General features: G+C 34.4%; 2 protein-coding genes across 2 annotated transcripts in view; one reads left to right on the top strand and one right to left on the bottom strand.

The window, feature by feature from the left end:
• Window positions 1–2338, bottom strand: part of LOC143064370 (uncharacterized) — a 101719-nt gene extending 99381 nt beyond the window's left edge. Inside the window, exons 1-2 of the mRNA XM_076237143.1 lie at window positions 1868–2338; window positions 97–255 (exon numbers count right to left, since the gene is read on the bottom strand). Coding sequence (XP_076093258.1) covers window positions 97–255; window positions 1868–2107 — 399 coding nt within the window. The 5' untranslated portion in view covers window positions 2108–2338. The remainder of the gene's footprint in view (window positions 1–96; window positions 256–1867) is intronic.
• Window positions 2339–9906: 7568 nt separating this feature from the next.
• Window positions 9907–24554, top strand: LOC143064369 (uncharacterized). The gene is made up of 11 exons (XM_076237142.1): window positions 9907–9925; window positions 11102–11395; window positions 14780–14957; window positions 15756–16105; window positions 16988–17212; window positions 18133–18330; window positions 18895–18991; window positions 19464–19547; window positions 20090–20217; window positions 22632–22760; window positions 24221–24554. The coding sequence occupies exons 2-11, from the start codon at window positions 11117–11119 to the stop codon at window positions 24479–24481; spliced, it is 1929 nt and encodes a 642-aa protein (XP_076093257.1). The 5' UTR covers window positions 9907–9925; window positions 11102–11116; the 3' UTR covers window positions 24482–24554.
• Window positions 24555–24888: the final 334 nt, after the last annotated feature.

The following is a 24888-nucleotide window of genomic DNA, read 5'->3' as shown; positions in this document are numbered from 1 at the left end:
GCGTAGATGTATATTTCGAAGTTAAGGTTAGAGGTAAAAAAGAAAAGTTCGTGCAAGTCTATTCATGTAACCGTTATATCAGTAAAGTATGTTTACCCTCTCTAGCTTTGATTTGTCCAGAGCACTTGTTTCAAGATCCGTGACCATATTAAACTGGCGTTTCACATCTTCATCATTAAAGTCTTCCCAGTGGAATTTGGACGCATTTTCTGCAGCCATCTGCGTAAACTTCGACGATTCTAATGATACATGAACCTGTAATAAAGTATAGATGCAAATAAAATGTCACGTATAAACAACAACAAATGATATGCAGATGTCAAGGAGCAATAACAACACAGGCGGATCCAGTGGGGCCTGGCCCCCCCCCCCCCCCCCCCCCACCTTTCGTGGGAAAAATTTGGTTGATTATATAGGGAATCATTGTAGCATGACTGGAGCGGGCCCCCTTAGGTCAGTCAGTGCCCCCCTTTAGGAACAGTTCTGGATCGGCCACTGAACAAATTGGTCACACACCATCACGTGACCAGGAGAAAACCGAGAGACGAGGTTAAAACAAACAATCATCCATAAAACAGATCAACTGTCTTTGAACATTAAAAAAGTAAAAAGATTAATATAAAAAATAAGTCTCCAACAGAGTGACCAGATTGACGTACAAGTAAGCTAGTTTCTAAAATAAGAAACTTCGACTGGTTTGAATTAACATTTAATAGTGGTGGGGTAGTGTTATGGTAATAGTATTAATTGGGGGTTTCTTCATCATTGCAGCGAGGTATAGCTCTGTCATAGTCTTTCATTATACAGCGAGTCAGTGACCTTTCAAAATGGTTAACGCTCAGTAACTGTCATTTTTACAGTATTTAAAAATAAACGGAGGCATGGATACAACAGATTGTTTAAAACAGAGAACAATTCTTTTGACTACACTGTACATGTATTGCGAAGGAAAATTTACAGATCTAACATTGTTGGGTTGATGTTTAGACGAGTTGTTTATATATTTTATACATATATACAACCCGTCTAAACATCAACCCAACAATGTTAGATCTGTTTTGTTCTGAAGACTTCCCTCGACGGATTCGAGATTCTCAGATATCCGGCGTGGCAGTGTGGCACCAAATCGCATTTTGAATTTCCAGACCTTTACTGATTTTTTTGTACTTTTCGAAGTCTTAAAGAATATTTGATGTGGTCACTTGCTTCGGACATTTTATAGAAACTCAAATTATAGATTTGTCCTCAGCCTGTTTCACTACTCAGCTCTTCATAAAATTTCACGTTAAACCGTAGAGGAAAAAAAGGAAAACTATTGATTCTATCATGAAAACAAACAATTATTTACACGCTGCACACATTTTTTAAAATAAATTGTACAGTAACCGAATAATTGGCACATACATACATGAAACTGTGACACAATGGATTCAACCAATTAAAAGTTTAATGGCTCTGAAAATATCACAGATGTTAAAATGAAATCAGGAAAAAATTGGCAATACTTCTGTAATTGTTATTCAATGAGTAAGATAATAGATATTAATGTCATTGGAAGTATGTTGATATCATAATTAAATACCCTTCCTAGTCATGTGTTCAATGCATAAACACTTGTTTGATTCGGCGACATGCATAAAAACGAAAATATTTTGAATTGTAATTTATAAAATACTTGACTGCATAATTTGCTAGAACGACAACCAGAAACTTCGAATAAAACCTTGTCAAACAGTTACTACATATATGAACGTTTATCTTAGCATGTATGATGATGTAAGATATTCTACAACTTTAAAATAAAGGAAGATTAAGAATACTATTTTCTAATTTATTAATGCAAATCAAGGGAAAAAATCTAACTTACAGATACATTTTGGTTATAGTCAGTTATATTGGTACTCCAATTCCAAGCTGCAACAGAGTCACGGTAATAAATTTCAGATGCCCTTTTATTGTACTCCACTAGCCATAATTTAGCTTGTTTTTCGTCATTTGAAGAATCTGCTGGAGCACCCGAACACACAGCAATTAAGTATACGCCTAGGGCCAGAAGATGTGCGAAATTCATAGCATCTCGCAATTGGAACAAGTTATATAGAGACATTGTTGAATGAAACTAAACTCCGATTTTCTTCACAAAAACATAACTATATTCCCTCTGTTAATAAACTTTTAGCGATATACCCAATAAAACACTACAATCAATTCTGAATTTAAACACGTTGCGTAAAAGTCCAGTCCAGTCGAAAGTTCTGTCAGTAATATTCAACCCGAAGCTAAGATGTGATAACAGAAACCGTGATACAAAACACATCAGAGTATAGAAGATAATAAACTTAGTAACCAACGATAAGATCTTTTTATTTCTTTTGACAAGATATTTACTATAGGATAGTACTAGTCAAGTCTGATTTACACTCGGGTATTCTGTTGTACTATCAATAGCGAAATGCAGTTTATAGAATTTATACCCGACACCAGATTTTTTTCTTAATGGTTAACAGTTGCATTCAGTATTCGACAGGTACTTGTTTAGTATACTAAGTTTGTTCTTCTGCGCACCTCCCTATACGCTTTGATATAATAGTTAATTTCACAAGACGTTGAATAATAAATTACTCATTTTACTGTATTTTAATATTTCTCAAATTCTATCAACAAAAGGTTTCCCTCTCGGTCCCTCACAACTAGATAAGATTATAACTGAAATATTAATTTAAAGTGATTTTTAATCGTATACACATCATAAAATGTTTCTTTAATTTTCTTAAAATACCGCAGTGCTATAAAAATTGACTTCGAGTTTCTAATTATGACGGACTTAACATAATTTTATCTTTTTAAATAATTCACAAAAAAAAAAAAAACGCGTTCATGTGGTATCGTCTTGCAAAATACATAATGTGCTTGGTAACTTTGGAATTAATATGGAAGTTTTTACACAGTATAGAAAAGTCCAATTGCTATCAATATTTGTTTACATTGGAGGTAATTAAAAGTCATACTTTGAAGGGAAAAAAAAACCAAACGTACCAACAACCTGGGATTATTATTTCCTAGCCACGACAAAATAGGCATCAAAGAGAGATGTGGTTAAGGTCAATGTCGTCAAGTCTAACTGACTATATAAAAACGAACATGGAATACCTCAACTCAACACAGTTGCTTAATCCAGCACAAGTTTTCTTTTAAACGATCATTGTCCCGTCATCATGGTGCTCGTTGTTTGAAAAATACGGCTTGTTCATACACTATCAAAATTAAATCAGTTCTTTCTATTTTCTATGATATTGATCTGCGAACACAAAGTTTGTTTTAGCTCATAGATTAACACAATACTGCAAATAAATTGAGATTGGACATGGGGAATGCTTTATGCCCGCGTCACACTGTCCCGATTTTTATATACGATGGACACCCGAATGCGAAAATTGTAAGTTCGTACGAAGTTGGTCCCGATCTCGTTAAAATACAAAAAAGTGACCGAAGCAAGGACGATGAATAACGAAGTCTATACGATGGTGCCGAAATTATATACGATAGCAAAAGATGGACATACGAAGGTTAACCGAAGACGGGTATTTAAGCTTCATATCTCAGCCGAAGCCTACACGATGGATCACGAAGGCTACACGATGGGTTACGAAGGCTACAAGATGGATTACGATGTCTAAAAGACGTCGTGTACAGCTTACGATGCATTTAAATTATATGCCGAAGGCATCACGCGTTTTAAATTGTTTGATCAATATTGAATATATATTATATTGTACATTTAATTTCTGGTTAAATCATAAGACGGAAGATCGTGGGCTTGAAGGGTAAAACAGAATTTCGACAACATATCGTTTCTGTACAAGTCTGCCATGCATGGCGGGAAATCGATCTTTTTGTCTAATTCTTATAAAACTTAGTTTATTATCCCCTCGCCTACTTCATGTAAGTTGCGTGTAGATAAAATTGTTATGGACACTCCTGAACGAAAATGCTCAAAACTTGGTATGGTGCTACTCGTGAATAATGTTTTAAGCGCTATTGACTTTAAAGTTCAAAGGTCAAGGTCACAGTGGCAGTTGTAATACAAGGCAATATCACTCTTGTGGACACTCTAAAACCAATATGCTTCAAAAGATTTTAACCACATTTGGTATATTGTTCCTCCTTGTAATGATCTGACCTTTGTTACGTTCAAGGCCAAAGGTCAAGGTCATGCAGATGGACTTGTTTTTTCTCCTTGAAATAGCATAATACACAGGAAATTGGTTGCTCATTTTTTTACCTGCTTGTTCTAAAGACAATATTAAAGGTATTTCCAGTTACTGAATGTTTTTGTTGATTTCTAAAAAAAACAGTTTATGTATCAAATATGCATATTCAATTTACCATTTTCTGCATGTGTCATATACAAATATAGTGTTCATATTCGTCCCCAATATGTTACATACGAGGGGATGCCACGCTCGGCATTGCCTTGTTTGAACTGTAAAATGTGTGCACTAGTCTGAATAATCACCCATAATTATGCCCATATTTACTGATCTATCTTAAAGGTAAGGTAATGGGTTCGTTGATCCCTTTTATTCAAAAAGAGCTCTTTCCAGGAGAATATCATAATAATATAGACAAAAGGAAGGATGTTGGGGAAAGCAACAAATGCGGCAAAATATGACATATAGAAAACAAAACGGTTATGGAGTAAACATTCGTGTGACGACAACTCAGACGATACATAAAAAATCAGAATAATAAAGAAAAAGTTGGTTTCCCTATATACGTATACCTGTAGCGTTGGTGTACGAGGCGCGTTTATGATTTTCATTATGTTACTTGATATGAAAAATTGACAAAAAATAATATTTTACTTGTAAAAGTAAATCCTGAGCCTGTAATCGCTGCTCTTCTTGTTCCATTTGAATAAATAGAAACACCGCTGTCGCCTTTCTTGTTCTCATAGAATCATATGATATGAGCTCCATGTTTTGTGAACGTCTTTCTTAACTGTCGTATTAGACTGACCAGTGCATATCGCGCATGGCACTTTAAATGTATTTTAGTGCGAAAATTAACTTACATTTAGCTGAATTCATTGCCGTCGTAGTTCCATCTTGTCGCCTTCGTACTTTTATTCGATGGCAACACGACGGGATTACGAGGTCTTTACAAAGTCGTGTTGCCATTGTAAGACCTTCGGGTAGCTTCGTGATTCATTCGTGTAGACATCGTAATGTCAAAACTGCTCGATGGAAACGATGGAAACACGAATGCAATACGATGTTCAAAGATGCATTCCCGGTGACATTACGATGGTGAGGATGGTGATACGAACTGAATACGAACCCTCAACATCGGACGCACCTTCGGGAATTTTTTAACATGTTAAAAAATTTAGAACCCTTCCCGAAGTTGTCCCCGAAGGCTAGAAAAAGTGGCCGATGGTTCTACGATGGTTAAAGATGGCACTACGAATAGCCCGATCTGGATACGATCAGTCCCGATTTTGAAAATGTCCATAATCGTGTTGCCATCGGCGTAAAAATCGGGACAGTGTGACGCGGGCATTAGAGACAACAATCCGACCAAACAGCAAACAACTGCCGAAGGCTACAAATGGGTCTTCAAAGCATCCAGAAAATCCAGCGCCCGGAGGTGTGCTTCAGCTGGCCCCTTGTTTATAAAAACAACGTCTTTTATATATAAAAGATAAGTGAAATAAACAACAACTTCTATTTGACAATTAAGATGAAGACAAGAAACCCTAAAATCTAAACTATTCTATGCTAAAGATTATTGAGTGATAATTTCAAAAGAAGAAATCGGCAAGCTATAGTACTTGTATTCGGCAGCAATTCAATTAGTAATTAACTGTTCATTGAATTAGTTTGGAATTTTTATTTTCTTGTTTAAAGGAGAAAACATACCGTCACTCTGACGATAGCTTTTCCAGAATAAAAAAAAATGTCCGTTCTCAGCGATTGGAATCAATCTTTTACCTTTCAGAGAAAGTTAGTTTACAAAGAAATAAATGAAAGATATACATTGTTTACTTATAATGTTGCACAAGCATTTGTTATCATTTACTAATTATATATCCTTTCAGTATCTTAAACAATCTGTTTAATTATCGTCCAAAATAATCTTTAGATATACAGCTCAACAGCTGTAATGGTAGAATTATCTGATTTATTTATACTGATATATATAAGATTTATGGGTGGAGTTTCTAAGAATACAAATACTGATCAAATTCGCCATAGATATCACTGTAATGTGCAGTTGGTCTAATTGTTTAGTCAATTATCATAAAATAATTGTATTCCGAGATATAACTTAATTCATTTTGATTATTCATTTGATTCACTGAAATATTACAAAAAAAAAAAAAACAACAACATAATGAATCAAAATGCATCGAACAGCAACATATAAAAGTTAAAATACTATTCCGAGTTTCATGAATATATAGAATGAAATTCAAGACAGTGTGGCTGTGGCCATTGATTGACACATTAAATTCATCCATTGACTGGGACAATTTACGTGAACGTTTGTCTGTAACGACCACTGTTCACGACGTACCTATGATAGACATTTAAACAGTGGGGTCACCAAAGGTTTCTTAACGCCTTTAATTATAAAATAATTCGAAAATTAATCAGGAATAACCTTTATGTTTTGATTTATATAATTGATATAAATCAAAACATCGTGTTATTTCTGATTAATTTTTCGAATTAATTTATTAAGGTATTGAGAACCTTTGTTGACCCCATAGTTTAAGTGTCTTTAAAAAGTACATAGTGAGCAGTGGTCGTTACAGACAAACGTTCACCTAAATTGTCCCAGTCAATGGATGAATTTAATGTGTCAATCAATGGCCACAGCCACACTGTTTTGAATTTCATTCTATAAAATCGTTTAAAAGATATATACTAAAGTAAGAGAACGAAAACTGATTTTATAACATAATGCCCCCTATAGGATACTACTGCAGGGTCACGAAAACAAAAAAAGTCGTCGGTTGGTAACAAAGTTCTCTATAAGAGATTTATTTGGCAGATAAAAATATCTAGAGATCTTCAAATTGTTGGTAAAGAAGACAAACTTTGATTTAATTTTGAATTCTCCAAATCTTAATTAAATGTTGCTGTTTTTTCCAAGACCTCTCATGGAGCTTTTTTTTCATTGTGGAAGAATTGCAATCCGATTTGCCAAACCATATAACCTCTTTCGGTATAAAAGACCAACACCAAGCTGAGACACATGATTCCGAATACCAAACGGACAACACATGAATATGATAAAAATACAAGCTTTGCTTTATTAAACCATCATTTGCTAAATAAAAGTATTTGTGAGAGGTCTTTTTTGTAATAAACATTTATGAATATTTAAGCATCTCCTTTGTTTCAATTAATTTGATATGCGGAATGATGCATGTGATGATGCTGTGATTCGTAACCAGTCTTTTCGTTGTTTTCTCGTTTAAATTGTTTCACATTTTGTCATATCAGAACCTTTTTAGTATAGTTACTGATATTGTTTATTGTCATTGTTAAAGACCTAACGGTGAAATATAGTTGCTCACACTCACGGCAGTTTTTATCTGGTGAATAGTTGTATAAAACTTTTCTATGGGTTGTTGCCAATGAATTGAATTTTGTGTCTCGCATTGATTTCAGTGGCATAAATTTGGCTTAATAACCTACTGCGGAGATGTTGATGTTCAAGTATACACATACCTTTAAGACCCTGATTTTGTAGATTGACAACAAACTGTCATAAAAGTACGAATTCTTAAGTTGAATCCTTGTTAACGTTTGATGGATCAGGACAAAGGACAATGGACTTTGTGCATACAAACCTTTTGCAATTCTTTTCTTCATGTTTATTTTAATTGTATAATTTTCAAAATAGGTTTATATATTTATACCGCAGAACTGACTGGGACAATTGCAATTAACATCTTATTAAAATCAAAGCTTAATACCCCAGTCCCACTAGGCCACGATCGCACTACGATCTGTGAAAAAAATGCAAATTTTGATGATCGCGGTACGATCGTGTAGGTCGCAGTAAGGTCGTACCACGGTCGTGGTGAGGTCTTCAAGATCGTGAAGAGCGTGTCCAACTTTGAACATGTTCAAAACAATCGTAGTGCGGTCGTGGCGAAATTAGGTCGTAGTAGAAGCGTAGTGAGAGCGCACTAAGATCGTAGTAAGATCGCAAAGGTCGCTGTACAATCGTAGCGATAGCGTAGCGAAAGCGTGATTCTATTCGGAGAGATTGCGCTACGATCTCACAGCGACGTTATCACGACCTTACTACGACCATCAGGTTCTCACCGCGACCCAACAACTCTTCCACTACGACTTTACCACGCTGTTCACGACCATAGTACGATTCTAGCACGCCCTTGCCGTCCTCATCACGCTCTTCTCACGACCTTACTACGTTCACACTACGACCATCATTTTTATTGTCATTTTCACATAAAATATAGAAAAAAAAACTCTCTAGATTTTGTTTGTCTGAATGTATTTATCCATTTGCTCTAACGGCTCAACCATGCTTCTCGTTTTTATATAGATTAGACCGTTGGTTTTTCCCGTTTAAATGGTTTAACATTAGTATTTTTTGGGGCCCTTTATATCGTGCTGTTCGGTGTGAGCCAAGGCTCCGTATTGAAGCCGTACCTTGGCCTATAATGGTTTACTTTTATAGATTTTTACGTTGATGGAGAGTTGTCTCATTGGCACTCATACCACATCTTCCTATTATTATATTGACACATCTGTGTCATCTCTGCTATCTTTCACTAAAATATCGTCATTTGAGCTTTATGGACCAGCAATAGGTTGTAATTTAGGTTTGATTGGTCGTTCCGACATCTCTTTATGACAAGTATTATACTACTTATGTGTATAGTATCAGTTTAATAGAAGTCTGGAGCTGTCATGTCAGTTAACTGCTAGTAGTCTGTTGTTATTTATGTATTATTGTCATTTTGTTTATTTTTTTTAGTCACATCTTCTGACATCAGACTCGGACTTCTCTTGAACTGAATTTTAATGTGCGTATTGTTATGCGTTTATTTTTCTTCATTGGCTAGAGGTATAGAGGGAGGGTTGAGATCTCACAAACATGTTTATCCCCACTATTTTTGCGCCTGTCCCAAGTCAGGAGCCTCTGGCCTTTGTTAGTCTTGTACTATTTTTAATTTTAGTTTCCTGTGTACTATTTGGAGTTTAGTATGGCGTTCATACTTTGTTCCCTCTGCCTCTACATCAACCCCTACCACCACGCCCACGTGTTCTAGTAGATTTTGGTGGCATGACTGTATTGTTTCCGGGAAATCTCCGTTTAATCAGAAATAGAAGGAATGGAACTATATTGATTTGAAACACGATATTGACGGTATTGCTGAGAACGTAGTAAGATCGCGGTATGAACGTAGTATAATCGTAGTAAGAACGTGCTATAATCGCAGTAAGATCGTGTTGCAATCGGATAACTCGTGGTATGGTCGTAGTGGGAACGTGAAGAGCGTAGAAAGATCTTGATAAGCGTAGTGAAGTCGCAGAATAAGCGCAGTGAGAACGTGGTTTAATCGTAGCGGGATCGTTGTAGAAAAGCGTAATAAGAACGTAGTAGCATCGTGAAAGCAACGAAAATTAACATTTTCATGCCGCTCATACCGCATCCTCACCACGATCTAAATTTATTTTAGATCGCGGTGAGCGTGATGCGATCGTGGTCTAGTGGGACTGGGGCTTTATATAACTTAATTATAACGTTACTGATCCAATCCGACGATCCAATCGGGCCGATGTTGAATACATTCCTGTTGTATAACGTCATAGAGATCTTCGAAGAACAAACGTCGTCAACGGTGATAGTCTAATTACAAAGAACAGTAAAAGAGGTAAGATGGAGTTTAGCACGGAGAACCATTTTCATCGTTTTTTTTCTTCATAAATATCAGAAAAATTGTTATTCTAAGATATATCAATAAGGAAATGTTTATCTTTAAAATGTTCTTCAGTTCTCTCTACCTATTTTAGAAAACCTGGCCAATAATGTAAATGTACATGCAGTTTCATTTACCAACCATGTCAAATTTCTTGCGTATCTTATTGTGAACAAGATTGTTTTTAAATATCTATAGTCTGTTAATTCAGTTAGTATGTCTCAAAAATAGTTTAATAGCCAATAACCCCTATTTATGTACAAATGACAACTAACAGTATGAACAAAGATAAACATATGATGGTTGCTAAAAAATTATGTAATTTTGTTACCAATTTCTGTACATGGATAACCTATCTAACAAAAGAGTTCAATTTACTACTTTGTTTAACCTTGAATAACTCACTATATACGGAAAATAAAATGGAATTCTACCGACTTTTGTAAAAACAGTTTTATTTAGATATATGTCTTACAAAATCGAAAGAATTACAGTTATCAAAATATCAACTTCTGTTCACTCAAACTTTGAAATAAAAAAGTGGAAGAGAAATCTCTACTACGAAAAAGACGTACATCAACCTAAGTTCTTCTAAACTTAAAATTCAGGCATTAATATATATATTTAAAATTGAGAATGGAAATGGAGAATGTGTCAAAGAATCAACAACCTGACCATAGAGCAAACAACAGTCGAAAGCCACCAATGGGTCTTTAATGCAGTGAGAAACTCCTGTACCCGGAGGAGTCCTTCAGATGGCCCATAAACAAATATGTATACTAGTTCAGTGATTTATTTTACAAATGTTGGAACCAATTGCATAAAATTCCGTATTTTAAAATTCACCATGACACTTATCGAAACGCGTTTGTATTTGTAAAACTTCCTGTTGAATAGTGTACTCGATTTTAACTTGTATAGTTAGGCATTATATTCACTAATTTCAACCCATATTGAAATACATTAAAGTATTTTCGTTCACTCTGAGAAAAAAAGTGATTTGCTTATCGACAATAAAGGAAATCTATGTTAACTTTTTAGTGTTCCAGATTGTATATTTAAGGTGACACTCGGTACAAACGAAACCCCTCCTAACAAGAATAAAAAAAATATATCTCATTTTCTTTTCAGATTCATTCCTTAGATATGTCAGATTTTGACTTTGAATTAGAAAACATCAATGCCTCTTCAGATTTAGTAACCTTTCGACCAGTTAGGGATTGTTATTCGAACGATTACAGAATAAGATTACAGTGGGATATTGGAGATTGTTTTGATCCAGAAGCATTGGATTATGTAGGACTTTTTAATACCGAGTGGAATTCAGTAGATGATTACTTGGCATATAAATGGGCACCCCTTATTCCCCAACATGCTTACACACTCAGGCGAAGAAGTGTCCAATTTACGGATGCTGATTTTGATGTAAGTATCAAATTGACTTTATTTTTTAGTATGATCAGTTTTATTTATTTAAATTTGAATTACAAGACTCGTTCAATACAAAGCACATCATTTATGTTTTCGTGTTGTTACGTCCCTCGTCAGATTTTAATTCCTCAGTCTTCTCATGTATTCAAATGGACAAGATGAACACATTTCTTCCGATACTATTCTGCCATTAGACTCAATTTATAAGTTATAAAATAATTGATGATAAATTTATGTATGATACACTTTAATATAAAAGGAATGAGCTTTTGAGTATAAAAGTCAGTCAATATAACAGCAAACCATCGACACATACACAAAAGCATCTGAGCATACTGAACAACAACTGTGTGTCTATAGCTCTGATCTATAGAAACGGATAATACAGAAGAGCATCGATATATACATTAAGAGTAGACTTTTACGGACTAGGTTTCTGACTTCTAGGATACAATGAAATCAGTACAGAATAAATCTCAAATTCCATAAAGGTTCAATAGACAAAAAATAAGTACAAATTAAGGGGGACTACCACCACGGTATATCAACTGATGTAAACACGTATTACAAGCAAGCTCAAAGTACTTCAAACTACTGATATGAAGCCGTGCGTGCTGTCTTCTTCTTCCCGGGTACGAATCGAACTCTATTAAAGTGTAAAAGAGGGACGAATGATACCAAAGGGACAGTCAAACTCATAAATCTAAAACAAACTGACAACGCCATGGCTAAAAATGAAAAGGACAAACAAACAACAGCACACACGACACAACATAGAAAACTAAAGAATGAACAACACGAACCCCACCAAAAAACTAGGGGTGATCTCAGGTGCTCCGGAAGGGTAAGCAGATCCTGCTCCACATGTGGCACCCGTCGTGTTGCTTATGTGATAACAAATCCGGTAAATAGTCTAATTCGGTAAGTCACATTCAGGAAAGGGAAGGAGTTGTAGTTTCGACGTAAGGAACATATCCGATATCATTTGTGAAACGGTTATTCCATAACGGTCAACCAACTTTTGATGGCGTCCGTAAAATTTACGAAGGGATGATTTCAACTTCACCATTTGGAACTCTTGGTTTAATAGCTTCTCTGTGAGCAGCAACCCTCTATCAAGAAAATCATGATAGGAAATGCAAGCACGGGAATATCGTATCAATTGGGGGATATATACCCCGTATGCAGTTGGTGCTGGAATGTTGCTACTTAGAAATGAAAAGTTCACCATTGGAAAGTTCACAATTGGAAAGCTGAAATCATCTCTTTTGTCGTAAAGTTTTGTTTTCAACCGACCCTCAATGTCAATTTCTAGATGTAAGTCAAGATATGAGGCCGACTTAACTGTATCTGTAGTATCCTTTATCTCTAGCTCGATTGGATAGATGCGTTCCACATAGTCACCAAATTTTGAACTATTTAGTGAAAGAACATCATCTATGTAGCGAAAAGTAGAGTTAAAGGATATTGCTAACTTCTTATCTTTCTTCCTAAGAAGTTCCTGCATGAAGTCAGCCTCACAATAATAAAGAAACAAGTCGGCAAGTAGAGGGGCACAGTTTGTTCCCATTGGAATGCCGACAGTCTGTTGAAAAACACGTCCTCCGAACGTAACAAATATGTTGTCAATCAAGAAATCAAGCATCTTGATAATATCAGTTTTAGAGAATTTTTTGTTCGAATCAGAGTGATCCTTTACAAAGTAGGATTTATCCCTCCCTAAGACAAGATACTTGTATCTACGTTGGCCATTCTTTTTTACTAAGCAAAGCAATTGTTATTGACTCGGGCGCATCTCAAACAGAAAGATAAAGTTGCTGACTTCAATTGGTAATATAAACTTCATAAATTAGACCGTTAGTTTTCTTGTTTGAATTGTTATATACTGTCATTTCGGGGCCTTTTACAGGTGAATATGCGGTGTGGGCATTGATCATTGTTGAAGGCCGTACAGTGACAAATAGTTGTTAATTTCTGTGTCCTTTGGTCTCTTTTAGAGAGTTGTTTCATTGGCAATCATACCACATCTTATTTATAATCATGATGAGTATACGACACAATCTAGGCTCAAAACAAACGAGAGATTCGATAGTTAAGTCTTGTTTCAAATAATAACGTTAAAACATGTATACAAAAGTCAAGACGCAAATATTGAACAGCATACACAGCCAATAACAATTGACGATTCTTAGACTTGTTAGTCTTTTAAATAATATAAAGCAAAATGCCTTGCATGAAATACTGCTTTTTAAATCAAATTCCTACAGATGGATTCATACTAATAATTACTATAACAAATAAGTCTATAAATGTGAACAAATATTTCTCAATATTTATATATGGGGTAGTAAAGCATAAATATTAGAGAAATCAAAATTGTCAACAGGGACAACCTTACTGAGAACTTTCAACGTATCTTATCCAAGACTGCAAAGACCTTTTCGCACACATTCGGTATTGTATTTCATCAGCTGGTACAAAAACTTACCAGGAGTAATGCGTATGTAATTTTTATCTGTATAAATATATAATTTAATTTTGGATGTAACGCGTCTTCTGATTGGCTGACGCTATTTTGTTATGAGCCCATAGACATAATTTAGTCATGTGACCGTGACGTCATCAACGTTTTTTCATGGTTTTCTACGGTTTAAAATGGAATTTAGAATTGAATTATAAGAAATGACTGTAATATTTTTTCTGTCTATTCGAAATAACATAAAAAAATGTGGTGCACACTGTAAATAACCCGCTACGCGCGTTATTCAGTGTGCACCAAATTTTTTATGTTATTTCGAATAGACAGAAAAAATATTACAGTCATTCCTTAAGTAATAGAGTATTTTCTTCTTTCTTCTGTATTTTACTTCATACTCTCTTGGTCTTTAATAATGTAACTGCATTTTCCCTGTTTACTAATTATTGAAAGTTCAACAACCTTTATAAAGCTGAGTAAACATTATGAAGCAAATTAATTTCCAAAAGTTTTTTGTCAAAATGTTTATGAAGATAATGTAAATATATGATATCTGTTAGTGGCACGTGACACGTGTCAGGTATGCACGAGAATATATAAATCTCTAAGAATTCAATGTAAAAACAAAACGTCCTCTGCAGAGCAGTCAAAATAATCTAAGGTCAAATTTTCCTGAAAAATTGTAACCTTTTTTTTTAGTACAGTTAGGAATGTAAAAGTTTTTCAAACTGACGAAAACTCTATACATAAAACTATAATCAAGCAACTCAATGTCTTGACCGCAACGAAAAGGACTCAAATAATTGAAATGTTACACCAGATTTTCTGCCACTTTTAATGAATTCTGTTTATTCATATTTGCATGTTTTTTTTTAAATCTAAAAATAATTTTGTTAAATTAGCATGTGAGGATGCCTGGAGTAGATTTTGTGTTTCTGTATGTGGCTAAAGGGGACCACGTGGTTGGCATCAGTAACACATTCCAGTTCCGTGGAGTGGCTGGCTATGATGAAGACTTCTGCTTTGATACATTAGAGAAATCAGCAGGCGCAAATCCAACAACAGAATCAAGGAAACGACGTATGTAATACAGGAATTCATATTCAATATCACGATCTCATTTAACGGTAGTTTTACTTTTCCCCACAAAATGATGTGCGCAAAAAAAGGGTAAACATCATATTATAATATATAAAAGTACTTCACCATTTTTTTTTTATAAAAAAGAATCAAATAAGGTGGTCTTTCTAAGACGTACAGCTGATTATGATGAATAGAGCGGTTTATTAAAAGCATATTCAGGACGTGAACATGTAACGGTAATATGAATATTATCCCTGCTTTGTACTAGACCGACATGTTGAGTTGGATTTTGAACGTATTAGTTAACAAGGTATTAGTCCACAGAAAGACATGTCACCACTTGGGACACATTATTCTGACTCAGACCAATCTATGTTCTTCCTCCTTCATGCCGCTTGCTTAGAAAAGAAGCAGCAAATACCAATTGTCCAGTCTTTGACTTAACCCGGCAAGGTATTGAATTAACGATCACCCGCACTCGAAAGGAACACGTGACCTAGAGACAACCGCGGCCATGGAGGCGATATTAAAACAAACAGGAATGGTCGATTTAAAGAAAATCTTTCGTTCAAATGTTCATTGTTAAGAACCTTCCAGCAAGAATATATATTTAAAACAATAGCACACTAAACAATCGTTGTACTATATTAAAAACTTCCCAGTATAAGTGTAATTGTTCGTCATATATAAGTTCATCCTTATTTTTTTTTATGAATTTAACAAAGATTTTGGTTGGCTTATTAGAGACCGTACAACAAAAACAATGATAATTCTGTCTCTACTTCAAATTTTCAGAAACCACTGTCAGTTTACCTCCAGGATTACCCTTGTGTTCACCATCAAAACGAAGAGTTTTCAAAGAAAGAATATTAACAGTGTACAAAGATCACAACACCTTGGCGTCAGACTTTAATCCTGCTCAAGCTTGGACAGAAAATTTTAACATTGTAAAGCAGCCCGTTGTTAAAGAGTACAATGACAATGAACAAGCTGTTGTTTCTTATGTCCCAATTGTTCCCCTACCGAAAAATGACAACAAAGCTACCTATGCACAGGTTGCTGTAGCTGGAAAGAACAAATCCTCCAAGAAAAAGCTGATATATGACATCAAAACTCAGAATGCTAAATGGATAACGGAAGAACTGGTGAGTTGTTTGTCCGAAGGCATGGTCATTTTCTCAGATCCATTATATAAAATATACATCTTTTAAGTTGATTTTATTGAACGTCTTTGTATATTTGTTTATCCTATCAAATTTATCGACATAAAACATCGACAAATCGGTCAACATGCGTATTAGTTTCTCCATAGGCGGTAATGGTAACGTTTTCTTCAGTTGCTCAGTTCATATCGTTAACTTGGATATGTGTGATGGCTCGTTTCGAAGCTGAGACATTTTGACATATGTGGTTAAATTTTCGGGGTACGAAGTGAGATTACTTTTTCCGTAAATTAACAAACCCCGGGTATCCTATTGTGATGCGGCTCCTCATGGTAAAAAATCCCATTTTTAACACAATAAGTTCTTTGAAAATTTAATACTTTGAACACATTTAATAGCTCCGTAGATTGTTTACATTTATTCTGTGTTCCCCTACTTTCTAAATTAACTCAAATGGTTAAGCTCAGTCACTTGTTTATCATAGAAAAGTGTCAAATATCACTAAAAAGAGATTTTTTGTTTACACGTGACTTTTGAGTTCCTAATTTCAAGGCGCATTAGGGATATTGTCCCAAATGAGGTCATGATAAATGTGGAAACGATTAAAAAAACATGATTTTTATTTCTTTCCAGCGGCCAGACTTTTTACTATTCCGTCACGATGAAAAAAAATTATCATGTTCCATATAACAGTAATATCTGGTTGCGCTCTTTCCTTTCAGGCATTGATACCGTACCCACTGTCTCCTCGGTGTATTGAATTTCCAATCAGACTACCATCTTTCCTTTTCAGGCATTGATACCGTATCCACCGTCTCCTCGCTGTTTTGAATTTCCCATAAGACTAACATCTTTCCTTTTCAGGCATTGATACCGTACCCACCGTCTCCTCGTTGTATTGAATTTCCCATAAGACTACCATTACTTCCGGGACCACAAGGTCTTCTAGAGATAATTACAGCTGGAGCTGGATCGTGTGCGTTCTGTAGTCTCAGCAAGGTTGTCATATCAGAATTAGCACACCGTGAACAAATGCATGAAACAACAATCAAGAGCTTGAAGTCAGATCTTGGAGCTGTAAAAGTAAAGGTACAACTCCTCGTTCATATCTTAGTTGTGTATCTTCAATAAAACAAACTTTTATTCTAGGAGTTTTTAAAATAAAAGATAGACGTTATTCTTGCGTTGGTGCATCTTGACATTTTAAATTAAAATTTGGTATTAGAAGAAAATTGTCTCTACCGCGATCTTTATCTTAATTTTACTTATCATTTATTTTTTCACAAACTTCTAGCTTGTTCCCTTATGTTTAATTCGCCGCAATAAAGTTGAGGGTACTGTATTCACAGCGCTTTCGTGTATGTGCGTCTCCTCGGTACAAAATGGCATACAATCATATAACTAAAAGATAGACGAAAGATACCAAAGGGACAGTCAAACTCATAAATTGAAAATAAACCGACAACGCCATGACTAAAAATGAAAAAGACAAACATACAAACAATAGTACACATGACACAACATAGAAAACTAAAGAATAAGCAACACAAACTCCACCAAAAACTTGGGATTATCTCCGGTGCTCCCGAAGGGTAAACAGATCCTGCTCCACATGTGGCAGTCATCGTGTTGCTTATGTTATAACAAATCCGGTGAATAGTCTAATTCGGTAGGTCACATTCATGAAAGGGAAGGGGATTGTAGTTACGACATAATAACATATCCGATATCGTTTGTGAAACGGTTATTCCATAACGGTCAACCAACTCGTGATGGCGTCCGTAAAATTTACGAAGGGATGAATTTAACTTCACCATTTGGAACTCTTGGTTTAATAGCTTCCTTGTGAGCAGCAATCTTCTATCAAAAAGATCATGATAGGAAATACAAGCACAGAAATATCGTATATCACTTGGTTTACGGATACATCATTTACAACGAAGCAAATTTATAATTGCTTCGTTGTTAATACAGTTATCAAAAAATGAAACTTTTTAAAACCTTTTTAGGAAGTGATTGTGAAGAAGAAGGAAAGGAGACATTACAAACCATTCCAAGGATCGAAGGAAGAACTGTTCTTTAAGAAGAAAATAGGGGATCTGTTGAGGAAGAACAGTGGTCTGTTAAAACAGGCTAAACATTGGAAGAACGAATGTTTGATTAGTCAACGGGAGGCAAAAAACCTCAAGTTGACAGAGAATTTTCAGGTAGAATAATCTTCTTTTGTTATTTTAAAGGTATTTTCTTAACGAATGAATAAAAGAAAAAAAGGCTTGTATTGTTGAATGACTTTATTTGGTTCATTTTTGCAAATAGATATAAAAAATGTTAAGCCCAGTAACATATTTATGTGCTCATCCGAAGTCATGGCAAATTCAAGTCATATTTTAGTCATAGACCCCTGTCAATTGTTGAAGACAGTATTTTCCATGAAGATGTATTTTGTGTAATTATGTATCGTTGTGTTACTGTCTCTGTGACGCTTTCCTCCCATATCTTGCCTCTGTGACGTCTACCCCCAAAGCAGTTTAGAAGCAATCCCTAAAATATTTGGTTCTAAATTGGTTTTGTTCTAAAAACATATTTTCCTTTAATATGCAAGTGTAAGCAGTAATGCAGTAAAAGTTGTTATAAAGATAAAATGTTCATATTCGTCTATAAAAATGCTGATGATATAAAAACGTAGAAAATATAACATAGCAGAAACTTGTTCAAATTATGTAACCCCTCTTTGAAACGCTAACAGATAAGATATATGATATTGTTTACAGATTATACATAATGATAATACACAGGGAACACAAACTACAGACCATCTAATCAAAGAAGCTGTTAAAGCTTTGACGGAGAAAGAAACAACAGATAGTGGTATGTTGCATTATCTATATCGTAATACATTTCTTCGGATGAATCTTTTAGTGTTATTGATCGACTTTTGATAAAAAAAATAAAATAAATGGAGGTACAATGTAGCTATATATTTGATATCCAAATATATGTTCAAGAATTTTTGCTTTAAAAATAATTGTTCAGTAAAAATGCAGTACCATGCTTAAGCTTGTTTGCATGGTTACTAAATCGCTAAGCAATTCTTAGCAAATCCTTGAGTCCAGAGTTGGGCTGCGCGCATTCGTGAATTAATGTGTTGTTCGGTCACTCGTTGAATATTTTTCTCTATTTGAATTATTCGATTAGTTATTCTATAATTATTGACTTTGAAATATTTCGGCGATTTCAGAAAAGCGCTCCGGACGTATGTTATTTATAACGCTTTGTTTTACAGTTTTTTCTTTCTTAATACAGTGATATTTTTTTTTTATTTATTGATACTGAATTTCAGGTTGCAACACTATTTCATCGGATACAAGCTCTGATGCAGATAAAGAGGAAAATGGATGGAAAATACAAAAACCAAAACGCATGCGTATGTATTTACACTCCTTTGGGTTTTTTTTATTTGTTCTTTGACATAAATGGCTGTTAACACAATGGATGTTTTGTTTAAACTCTGGGTTAAATCAGAGGCAACAGTAGCTTACCGATGTTCAAGTTAAGAAAAGACAAAAAAACCCGCATGAACTTCAAAATGAGCAAAACCTATGCGTCTTTAGCTTTGCATACATTCTCTCCATAAGAAACCAAATTCATTCAAAGATTCACAATCTGGAGTTAGATACATTTGTACACAACATACGACTATTCTGGTACAAAAGACCGTGGTAACCTGTTTCAATTGAGGTGAGACAAAGACACACCATATCGGACAACCAATTTTGATGATGACCGTAAAAATCATGAGATGTTGAATTCAGTCGTTCTACATCAAGACTGTTGGGGCAATATTTGTGGTAGGTGAACACCCCTGTTATACAATGTAAACACACATGTATTTATTGAGATACGATGTAACAGAGGGCATGTTACTGGGTATAGTATATAACTTTAGGATTGCTTTTTTGTTTCAAGTTCGCCTCCAGAAAGTGATAGCTCAACAAAGCCAAAACATTCAAACAGTTAACAGAAATGTAGCCGTTCAACGTGCTGTCATTGACAAACAGGAAAAGGAAATTAAGGAACTTAAGAAAGCACTATCGGTAAAATAATATATATATATATATGTCATACCAATTGAAACAATCAATAAGGAGTCTTAACAATGTTATGAGTGGTATTTCGGAAAACTACATAATTGTCACACTTATCGTGACGGCTGTGAATTTACATAACCCAAATAGCCAAACGCCGACCCGTCTTTGTATCTACTTTTTCTATTTTTCTCTGTTTGCGAATTTGTCCTAAGTACATTACTCCATATCCTTTTATTTTCTTTTGATAACACTAATTGTTCCGGTGAATGACATCATGTAAATGATAGATGCAGCAAATTCATTTCTACATGGTAAACGACTATATGCCTTTTAGTAATTTGATTTGAAAGAATACAATTCATCATATAAAATTAATGACTTGTCAGTTGTATCATGACCACTATAGCTATTTGTCAACAAGCTATGATAAATAAATAAAACGTTGTCTGAATTTTCATTGATACGATCATATTTATAATATAACCCTTTACAACACTTAGAATATTTCAAAATATTAGGATATTTTACCCAAGGTATAGATTTCCTAAACTATATTTGACACAACCTTTTTGAATTTCGAGTTCTCAATGCTAAGGTTTTCAATTTCATATCACGCTAAATTTATATTAAAATTACAATGTAGTACCATGTATTGAGTGGTAATAGTTTGTGATCTTCGCCTGAACATAGTTTTTTTTACTTTTGATTATCGATATCATCTATGAATTATTTGTACAAACTACATTCAAATCACTCGGTAGGTCACTTTTACAACTATATAGTTGGTGTTACTATGTTTCGAATTTCCCTAGGATTGATTTTATGTTTTTGGTAATTCTAAGTCCATGACTACTTCTTGAAAAGTGTAACGAAATACAGAAGTTGTCTTTCTTTTAACTCTGGAATACTGTCTATATGTTAACTACAATGTCTCAGTTGTTTTTCAACCTTGCAAATACTTAACCGTTTCGAATTACATGTATTTACTCCCGGAGCACATGATAACGCCCCAAGTATTTGGTGGGGTTCGTGTTGCTTAGTCTTGAGTTTCTTATGTTGTTTCATGTGTACACTTATTTGACTGTTTGTCTTTTTCTTTTTCTTTTTTTTATTGTCAGTTTATTTTCGATTTATGAGTTTGACTATCCCTTTGGTATCTTTCGCCTCTCTTTTACTGCATTTACCTTATATGTTCATTTTCCATATTTGGGACATAGGGATACGGGCGATTTTGATTAAAACTATTAGACGACACCTTTCATTTGTTATAAAATTGCAGACTTTCAACAAATTTTGAGATCTTGGCTGTGTTATTTGGAAGAAATATAGTTTAAGTACTTTTGACCAATAGAAAATATAAATTACAAAAACTGATCAGCAGTACAAGATCTGCAAATAAGTCAATGTGCTAAAAATCGTCAGTCAATTTCTTATAACAGTTTTTGTATTTCAATGATGACTTCATCGACTTTTAAAAGTATTTTTTGGAAGGAAACTTAAGTCGATAGAGATGACTATAAATGACCAAAATGTTAGGAAAATATCATATGTCAATATTGCCGAAATGGTTAGTCGATTCCTTATAGGAGTTCTTGCCCTTGGTTGTTTATTTTGTTTTGTTGAAACCGATAGTAGAAAGCTTAAGAGAGAAACAATAAGAGGCAAAAATAGACATCAGGACAAGATAAAAACAAACTAAAATCTTCAATCAACTCCTTATCATGCTTATAGCAGTTATTGTCCTTGAATGATGGTTTCTACACAAGAAAATGCCTGTACCAAGTCAGGAATATGACAGTTGCAATCAATTCGTTTAGTGTGTTTGAGCTTTTGTTTTTGCCATGTGAGTAGGGACTTTCCGTTTTAATTTCATCAGAGTTCAGTATTTTTGTGATTTTACTTTTCGTTTTTTTTTTTTTTCATTTTTTTTTGTATGGCAAATTTAGTCGAAAGAGACAAACTGTTAACAGTCATAACGATTGGGTAAGATCAAATAAGGAATTATTGCCGAAATCTTTAGTCGGTTCCCCAAAGGAGTAGTGTTCTTAGTTGAATAGTTTTTTTTTTGAGACCGAAAGTAGACAGTTTAAGACAGAATGTATGAGAGATAAACATGGACATAAGGACAAGACAAAAAAATATAGTTGATACGGCTGAAATCGTGAGTCGATGCCCTAAAAGAGTTATTGAATAATGGTTTACCTTTCAGTATTTACGTTTTTGACAAAATACTTTCGACAACATACTTAATGAATTGTATCAATTCTATGCAAAAATGCCAAGTCAGCGACACAGGATAATTGAAACTTCCAGACTAGTTAAACAGGAAATATATCAAAACAAGTTGCAAATAATATTTAGTTTAGATTTTTAAACTATCCATCTCAAAACACTTTATTCATTTGATATGTTTCTTAAAGAAACAAGACAAGGCAAAGACTACGGCTGATCGAAAGCTAACAGAAATGACAGAAAGAGTCAGAAGTATCTTACGTGGACGCTTTAAAGAAAAGCAGGGAGAATGGAGACAATTTGCCAGAAAGATCAATGTAAGTACTCATTTTTTTTATGATTTTGAAATATATGATCTGTATTAATTTACTTGATATTCGATTTCCTTGTGGAGTATTTACAGATTCTTACAGGAACTCTGGTCTGTTGCAAGTTTATCTGCTTGTATTAGGATAGACTAGAACACACCCGCGAAATCGCGGGCTTTCAGACCGTGGTTGAAAGTATGTAAAGTGTTGTAGGAAGAATTTTGTTTTAATGACTTGAGAATTTCAGGAAAAGTATCAAAAGTCATAGGTACTTGGGGACAGGAAATTTTTTTTTTTTTTATACCTTCTCCTTTATTTCCATAATTCCCATTTTTTTTTCTATTAATTTCATTATGAACATACATTTAGTATATTATTAACATTCAAGTCAGGAGCCTGTAATTCAGTGGTTGTTGTTTGTTTATGTGTTACATATTTGTTTTTCGTTCATTTTTTGTACATAATTTAGGCCGTTAGTTTTCTCGTTTGAATTGTTTTACATTGTCATTTCGGGGCCTTTTATATCTTACTATGCGGTATGGGCTTTGCTCATTGTTGAAGGCCGTAAGGTGACCTATAGTTGTTAATTTCGGTGTCATTTTGGTCTCTTGTGTAGAGCTGTCTCATTGACAATCATACCACATCTTATTTTTTGTAATTAATGAATTTTTGTAAAAGATTTAATGACTGGAGAATTTCAGAAAAGGTATAAAAAGTCATAGGTACTTTGGGACAGGATAATTGTTTTTCTAGCCCGGCTACTCCTTTTTCCCCAAAAATTCCTATTTTTTTTTGTTTGTTCTCTATTAATTTTAATAACACATGAATAATTTTAACGCTTATCTGTATATTATAAACATTCATAAAGGGGCCGGGGGGGATCGGAGGGGTCCCGATTCCGATATCCCGGGCTTAAAAACATGAAATCCCGACATCCCGAAATTCGGAAAAAGAAATCCCGAAATTCCGAGCTTAAAAACACCCGATCCCGACGTCCAGAAAAAGGTCCTGTATTCGTAGTATATGTATGTTAAAAACGCAAACCGGAAGTCTAATCTGACTTAAAATTTCGTCCAATGACGGAAACATATCCGGACACCTTTTTTCTCGTTTTTCTCCCAAAATAACTAAATCTGAATAATCATATGAATGGATGACAAATGCGACTATGCACTATACCTAGGACACAGAGGCATGATGATTAATTTATTGTGGAAAGAATAGAAGCGACACCCAAAATGAGGTCTTCTCGTTTAATAGTATAGATATGTTTGGTCAAGTGAATTTCAAGTTCCTTTCATTGATTAAAAATAATCATTATTTCATTGGTTTTCAACAACAACAAAATAACAATTAGTCATGACGCCATAAATCCAGTCTTCTAATACTGTTAACACCAAGGGCATTTTGTATATCATATATATTCTTTGAATAATATGCACATATAAACCTCTCTCTATTTCAACCAGAACGGACCAATCCAAGAAATCAGACCAATGGGAGCAACAGGAGCAGCTACACAAAAACAAGAGGCCATAACAAAGCAACCACGACCTTATTTTGGAATAAACTCTGATTATTTACAAGGATTACCACAGCGTATACCAGGCAAATCGGAACGTATATGTCCAACTTGTAAAATGGTGTTCTCTTCAAATGTCGACCCCCATGTCATAGAGGAACATATAGTTTTTCATCAGGTGTATAGTAAAAAAGTCCATGCTGACTAAATGTGTTTATACCAATTCTACCTTTCCTACATTGTTTTTATTTTTGCATTTAAAATAAAAATACATCACATAATTTATAACAAAATTATTTAACTTGGAATAAATTCTTTAAAAGACAGAGAAGCAGTCTTAAATTGTAACAACATGTAACAATATTAAAAGGAGAAAGCACGGGGTAACCGTGGATATCAATAACTCACACGGTTTTGTCGTCTGCCGAACATTTTCTAACATGAGTTTTACTACAACTGAAAATAAATATTACTGTAAAAATAAGTTGTGATATGATTAAAAAGAAGCTACAAATGGAAAACAACACGTTTAATACGTAGCGCTTTTCTGGATTTACCTTCACCAGGAACGCTCAAAGCCAAACATTTGAACTCCGAAGATTTATATTAAAGTAC

The sequence above is a fragment of the Mytilus galloprovincialis genome, chromosome 2 (genome assembly GCF_965363235.1).
Source record: "Mytilus galloprovincialis chromosome 2, xbMytGall1.hap1.1, whole genome shotgun sequence".
Classification (NCBI taxonomy): domain Eukaryota; kingdom Metazoa; phylum Mollusca; class Bivalvia; order Mytilida; family Mytilidae; genus Mytilus; species Mytilus galloprovincialis.
This window is presented reverse-complemented; position numbering and strand designations above follow the sequence as displayed.